General features: G+C 40.9%; 1 protein-coding gene across 1 annotated transcript in view; it reads left to right on the top strand.

Annotated features, from left to right (window-relative positions):
* The first annotated feature begins 2,070 nt into the window (after nt 1–2,070).
* Nucleotides 2,071–7,702, top strand: part of LOC115174838 (centrosomal protein of 85 kDa-like) — a 91,044-nt gene continuing 85,412 nt past the window's right edge. The window contains exon 1 of the mRNA XM_029733770.1: nt 2,071–2,214. Within this exon, the coding sequence (XP_029589630.1) occupies nt 2,199–2,214 (16 nt within the window). The 5' untranslated portion in view covers nt 2,071–2,198. The remainder of the gene's footprint in view (nt 2,215–7,702) is intronic.

The raw sequence follows: 7,702 nt of genomic DNA, 5'->3' as shown, positions 1-7,702 counted from the left end.
AGGTGTGTGTGTGAGGCTCTTCTGATCTCCCTGTTCAAAGGGTTTAATATGTTCTTGCCGCAATAATATTTGCACAGTTACAGTAATAATGTCAAGTGAAATGCATGTGCTCATAATAATACAGATTTGAGAAAAAGTGCCGTCCTTTGGAGAATTTCAGTTTGACCTATAATACTTTTACAATAAAATGAGCTATACTTATTCAAATTAGGAGAGGTGAAACAACTGAATAATATGCATTCCTTATTGAAATATAGAATATATTGCATCATTTACATAATTCCATAGTGTACATACTGCTAATTAAGGACTTATTAGCCATAGTGGTAGTTTATCTCAGCAGGTTTTGGCAGTCTGAACAGCTTACAGTTGCTTTGTGTCAAATGCACATGTCTGGGTACTCTCACATGAAGTGGTCTTTGTTTGTTGTTAGTGGATTTAACAGAGTCTGTTTGGTGTTTGTCCTCAGCTTATTCCTCCTGGCTGTTTGGAGTTATTCCTCAGGGTTTGTCTTTTCATTTGGAGCATTTTTTATGGTAAGTCTGTTCTACGTTTTGTATTATCATTTCTCAACTGCTTGGGAAAATTGTCTTTAAAAAATGTTTTATGACGTAGGCCTACATAACTAAATTACTCTAAAACAGGGTTTCCCAAACACAGTCTTTTTGTTTTTTCCTTAGTACTACAAAATGTATTGAAATGATCAAAGCTTGATGAGTTGATTATTTGAATATGTTGTGTAGAGCTGGGGCAAAAAGACTTGCACCCAGCAGAGGCCCCAGGAACGAGTTTGGGAAACCATGCTCTTAGTAGCTCCTTACCTAATCTAACTGGCTTGCTACATTCCTCTCCTATTCCCTCTCAGGGCATCCCTAGCTGTTAAAAAAACATTTCAGGTTCCTAATGTACTCCAACGTGCCTCTGAAACCTGTGGTACTAGATCTGCGGGTTCCATGGGAAGGAGCAGCAGTGAAAGGTCGCCTGCACACTGTTACATAAACAGACTACAGATATTTCACAGGCTTGTTTTTTGCAATGGTGCTGCAGGAGCAGAGGGGAGCTGAGTGGAGAATACTGAGTGATAGATAACTCCTGTCAGAAGCTGGATGCCTGTGGTATGAACTCATGCAGGCTAACGTGACTGACAAAACCTCCAAGCTAGTACACTTCACCTAAACTCACCGTGTCTCCGATTTTCAAAACAACATGCATTAGATTCAATATTTTTGAAACTCACTTCTACTGTAAAGGTTGGGATTCAATCTTACACTTTAGATACATTGATACATTCATAACTCTCTCACTGAGATGTATTCAACTGTGTATGAGAACGTTGTTGATGCAAAAAGTTGGGCAACACAACACCGCTGTTGCACTGACAGGGCGGACACGAACACACTGAACATAATATAACTGCTGACTAAGGAACACTTACTGTGTAGAAAGACACTACTACCAACTTTCAGCTTCCTCTGAATTTCACACGGAACTTCCCAAAACTGCACCCAAATGGTCTTATCTTAGAGTAAGAGGGGGAAGAGAGGGGCGTAGAGATCTATTGCAGAAGTTTAGTTGGCCTCTGGTTCAACTTGAAGGTGGAGCTCAAAGCTTCCGGGATGACCATGAGGAGATTGTGGAAGCTGGAGTAGAGACCATGGGCCTGTCCAGACACTTCAGAAAATGTAGACGGACAATATGGATCTATACGGTTACAGACAGAGGGTCAGACAAAACACCCCATCAAGATGGTGATTGACAGGCAACCTAAACCCATGGTTTAAGAAGTGCACTTTGACTAAGTCTAATGGTGAACACAGGCAGATTTACTAGTGGCCTGGAGGAAGCAGGCTTCTTGTTCAGACATGAAGCTATAACTTGATTGTTTTCCCGCTGCATGCTTCACTGTCAAAAGATTGTATGATATTGTTTTTTCTTTATAACGTGTGTTAAAAGGTTCAAGATCTTTTGACTCCTTTGATGTTTTGAATTCTTCCTCAAAAGTAGGCCAACTTCACAAAGCGAAGTGTGACATGAGTCATACACTATGCTCATTGCACGTCTTGTATTCAAAATGTAACTTTGCTGTGTTTGGTGAAAGTGATTGGCTGATCAAGTTCCTGTGTTGAGTTTCATGTCAAGGCATTCTGAACCCTTTACCACTTCCTCACTCTGCTCCTGCATTGTGTGCTGAAGTGCTCATGAAGAAGAACGTGTGTAAGTGATCATTTTTTCTAATGCCATATTATTCTCTTTACCCGTTCTCTTTTCTCATATTCGTTCATGTCGGTGTATAGTTGCTCACAATCAAAATAAATACATTGAAATCTGGTTGTGTGATTTGAACCGATGGAAATATGTGAAGTCGAGGATACAACCAAAATAGATGTCTTTGGATTACTTAAAACAGAATTGCACATGTTTTTTAAAATCTGGATTCCATTCTAGAGGCCATTTGGATCTTGTTGATATATTCTCAAGTTCTATTAGCAAGTTCTCTGCCATCCATTGCACTATTCAGAGAAACTATTTCTGGCAGAAATGTGTTAAAGTTGAGTCATGTGAACAGCTAATGCTCCGTAAACATGTAGTGGTCATGCTAGTGTACCAGTGTAATGGTATGTTAGTGTAACACATGGTCTGGCCAGGGTTTTCTGTTGACATGTGTGTGCTGTGGGCTGTGGGCTGTGACAGTGAGCTCAGAGTGCAGGTTGGCTGTAGTAGCAGTGTGTCCAGGCCAAGTCATTGGTTTCCTGGCTGAGAAACAGGAAGTGGGCGCAGGTAGCAGTCTGCAGTGAGCTGATAACATGCACAAAAACACTGATTCTGACACTCCTCCATTTGCCCAAAGTCCCTCTTGATTGATATTGCTACACCGATGTGGAGATTCTACATGTAATCCACCTCTGCTGATCCAATATCTGAGGTAGACGGAGAGAAAACAACAAAACAGCGGGTCGCTGCTGTCCTCAGTGGAACACAGAGATATTCTTTGAGAGGAAATGTTATGTACTGGATAGCGACTGTGTTCATTACTCTAATAAGGGCTGGGTGCCAGACTTCAGCTTTGATACCAAAACATGTGTTCTTGGCTTTGAAAAATTAGGCCTTCTTTGAACAGTCTTGTAGTAATGCATTCCATTATTAGCTAGTTGTATTGGAAATCCCCCTGACTTAGCCACATTCCAGATGTGGTTTTGTAATGGGCCGAGTTACAAGCCACTTCATATTAAATGTTTACTCAAGTTCTATTTGCGGCTCATAAAAGGTGCATCTGAAAATAACCAGACATGAGTTTAATCACACTTAAATGTGTGCTGATAGCAGCCCAAGGATTTTTTGGTAAATGTGAAGTGTTCTTTGTTCTGTGCTGAAGAGTGTTGTCCACTGTTCAGAGAGGGAGTGGGCCATGGTGTTTTACTGAAAGAACCACTGTTGTCGTGGAGACGGTATGTTGTGTCTTGCAGTGCCAGGGTTCCATACAGAACTACATGTCTGCTCTGTGTCTAGAGACATATGCACAACTTAGTTCCTCTTATACGCAGGTGTTATTTTTCAGGCCTCACCCAAACATTTTCCAAAATCACCAGAAAACAGTTACAATTGTGCTCGCTTTAACAGTAGAATGATTATTAGAAGTGGTGATTGACAAATCGAATCCTAGTTATTTTTGGAGTGCTGCCAAAGTACTAACTTGTCAAGTATGTGACTGAACGGGAGAGTGTTCTCAATAACTCATGTTGATGATGGAAATGGATGATTATGTAATACACTGTTGCAATACCATTCATGTTCTATCCTGTTGGGAGACCCAGTTTTGTGTTTGGTTCATTGTACAGTTTGCCATCTGGAACTTCTTGTACCTGCAAATTCTGTCATATTTTTTTACACTTCTCTTTTCTTTATATCATTATTGTGGATTTGGATCTGATTTAGACCCCAGTTCTGATATTTACTGTGTTGTATAACACTGCAAACCTTGGGGGATGAAGTTCCTTAACAAAACACTATCTTTGTCTTACATCAGGAACACTAATATCATACTAGCCACATGTTTTATGCGTTAACAGGGGGAGTGTGCAACCATCATGTGCTCTCACTTTGTGGTAGTAAGTCTTCAATTACATGACACTTTATTGAAAAACACATTTAATGATTCAGAACACACACTTCCCCATGAGTCCCATGTATTTTGGCAGCTCTGTTTAACTCTTCTATTGAGATAATTGCATTTTTATGCAGACACACAAAGGATGGCATTTGTTTAATTGAGAGGGTATGGGTAATTGAACCAGGACAATACTGTACACAAATAATTATGCAAGGGGGCTGTTCCCCTTGGCCTGAAACAGTCTCATTCTGCATGACTGCCATTGTAGCAATGGGACTGATGTGCATCGGTCCTCCTGTGTCATATCTGGTCAATCTGACAGTCTGGTAGTGATGCAAAAGTGCAGCTCACGTTGAAATATTACACAAGCTTTGTCTGTGATGCTTCAGATGGTTATTGTCATTGGTGTGCTCCTTCCAACTATTCTTCACTAGGTTTAAACCTGTTAATGGCCAGGGAATGATCTCTGTCATATTGAGATCTTACTGTGTAATGAACAATAACGCATTTATTTATCAGAATTTGTCCATTTGTTGACACCATTGTATGATGCTAAGGAAGCTCCTCTGTTCTAACTTAAAGCTGCAATGTGTCACTTTTTGGGTGACCAGACCTTAGTGTTATAGATCTGTCATTCTTATTGAAAGCAAGAAGCGCTATATCTGTTCTGTGTGCGCTATTTCTATGCATCCAGGTCTTAAGTTTTGTTTTTGTACACCAGCTTCAAACAGATGAAAATACAATGTTTTTGGTTATGGAAAATATATTTCACAGAGGTTTAGATGCTACAATGATTCTTTACACTATAGTTGCTTGTTTTGTACCATAAACTGAAATTAGACAAACTATTATAATTTTAGCAACCAGGAAATGGCGGAGCAATTTCTGCATAGTGCATCAAATCAAATCAAGCTTTATTTATACAGCACATTTCAGACATGGAATAAACAAAAACAAATAAATAAAATAAAACATGGAAATAGTTACTACACAACAAAAATAAGAGGATAAAAACTAAATAATAACAAAAACTGAACAAAGCTTAGCAAAGCTAAAAAGGTGTGTATTAAGATCTCTTTTTAATATGTCCACAGTTTCGGCCCCCCTCAGGTTCTCTGGCAGGCTATTCCAGAGGCTGGGGGCATAATAACTAAAGGCTGCCTCTTCATGCCTCTTGGTCCCCCTCAGGTCCTCTGACAGGCTATTCCAGAGGCTGGGGGCATAATAACTAAAGGCTGCCTCTTCATGCCTCTTGGTCCCCCTCAGGTTCTCTGGCAGGCTATTCCAGAGGCTGGGGGCATAATAACTAAAGGCTGCCTCTTCATGCCTCTTGGTCCCCCTCAGGTCCTCTGACAGGCTATTCCAGAGGCTGGGGGCATAATAACTAAAGGCTGCCTCTTCATGCCTCTTGGTCCCCCTCAGGTTCTCTGGCAGGCTATTCCAGAGGCTGGGGGCATAATAACTAAAGGCTGCCTCTTCATGCCTCTTGGTCCCCCTCAGGTTCTCTGACAGGCTATTCCAGAGGCTGGGGGCATAATAACTAAAGGCTGCCTCTTCATGCCTCTTGGTCCCCCTCAGGTTCTCTGGCAGGCTATTCCAGAGGCTGGGGGCATAGTAACTAAAGGCTGTCTCTCCATGCCTCTTGGTCCCCCTCAGGTTCTCTGGCAGGCTATTCCAGAGGCTGGGGGCATAATAACTAAAGGCTGCCTCTTCATGCCTCTTGGTCCCCCTCAGGTTCTCTGGCAGGCTATTCCAGAGGCTGGGGGCATAATAACTAAAGGCTGCCTCTTCATGCCTCTTGGTCCCCCTCAGGTTCTCTGGCAGGCTATTCCAGAGGCTGGGGGCATAATAACTAAAGGCTGCCTCTTCATGCCTCTTGGTCCTAGGCTTTGGGATAGTTAAAAGCCCAGTGCCAGAGGACCTGAGGGACCTACTGGGTACATAACTTAAAAGCATGTCTGACATGTATTGGGGTGCACAATCGTGGATTGATTTAAAAACCAATAGAATAATCTTTAAATTAATTCTAAAACTCACAGGCAGCCAGTGCAGTGACCTTAAAAGCGGTGTAATGTGTGCTATCCATCTGGTCTTGGTCAGGACCTGGGCTAGGATGATGATGTAGGATGAGTCTCTTTGTATCAGCCTGAGAGAGAAACGGACGCACCTTGGCAATGTTCCTCAGGTGGTAAAAAGCTATTTGGTCACATTCCTAATGTGTGATTCGAAATTTAGTTCAGAATCTAAAATAACAGCTAGATTTTTTACTTGACGTTTTATCTTTATTGACCGTGAATTAAAATGTGCGACAAGATTCTCTCTCTGTGCTTTGGATCCAATAATAAGTTTCTCGTCTTGATTTAGCTGGAGAAAGTTGAGCCATCCAAGTATTTAAATCACTAATACAGACTAATAATTTATCCGTGGAGCTAAAATCCTCTGGTGACACAGAAATGCAAAGTTGTGTATCGTCTGCGTAGCAGTGAAAACCAATACTGTGCTTCCTGAAAACACTGTCAAGGGGTAACATGTATAAACTGAACCGGTTAAATACGTCCTAAACCAATTTAGAACTGGACCGGAAGGACATCATGGTCAACAGTGTCAAATGCAAATCCAAGAGTTGGACAGGACAGATAGCTGTTTGGCATCTGTGTTGGCTCTAAGATCATTTACCACTGTAACTAAGTCTGTCTCTGTGCTGTGGTGGGCACGAAAACCAGATAGGCTTTTTTTTTAAATACAGTTGACACTTAAAAAATAATTCTGCTGTTTGAAAACCAATTTATCCAGAATTTTGCTTAAGAATTTAAATTTAGAGATTGGCCCAAATTTGCTAAGAGCTGAATAATCTAGATGACTTTTCTTCAGAAGGAGTTTTTAGTGGTCAGGAAAGTGCCTGTGAACAGGGAGTTATAAACAATAGCTTGCACTTCTTCAGATATGCAATTAAAAACTGTTTTGAATAAGGTGGTAGGGATAGGATCGAGAAGGCAGGTAGAAGGCTTAAATTGTGGTATCCCTTTCCTGAGCATGTTTGTATCAACCAGGGAAAATAAATCCATAGTGCCTTTGAGTGGTAGGCTAGGGCACAAATCATCAAACTTCTCATCAGGTCTTGGTTGACTGGTTATCTTATCTCTGAAATATACCGCAAACTCATCACATTTAGATGTGGAGGAAAGTTCACATAGGTTTGAGGGGGTAGGATTTATCAGGCCATCAATGGTAGAGAAGAGCACTCACTAATTATTCTGATTAACAGTGATCAAGTTAGAGAAATGAGCCCATCTGGCATTTCTAACTGCCTTGTTATATATGCCAAGTTGCTCTTTCAGAATATCATAATGGACCTGTAACTTTGACTTTCTCTACTTCTGCTCTGCCTTTCTGCAATTTCTCTTTAATTGATTCATTTCCTCACTCATCCATCTGTTTGGATGCAGCCTTTTTCAACTTTACTGGCACCATGGCATCAATGGTTCCCCTTTATATATATATCAACTAAATCATCACAAGAGGAAGGCAGAATAGGTGATGGAGTACTGTTCATACACACAATAAAATCTGTAGCAACTTCAGAGTTAAGATAGC

Source organism: Salmo trutta, chromosome 35 (genome assembly GCF_901001165.1).
Source record: "Salmo trutta chromosome 35, fSalTru1.1, whole genome shotgun sequence".
In the NCBI taxonomy this organism is placed as follows: domain Eukaryota; kingdom Metazoa; phylum Chordata; class Actinopteri; order Salmoniformes; family Salmonidae; genus Salmo; species Salmo trutta.
Note: the sequence above shows the minus strand (reverse complement) of the source record. Positions and strands in the feature narration are given on the sequence as shown.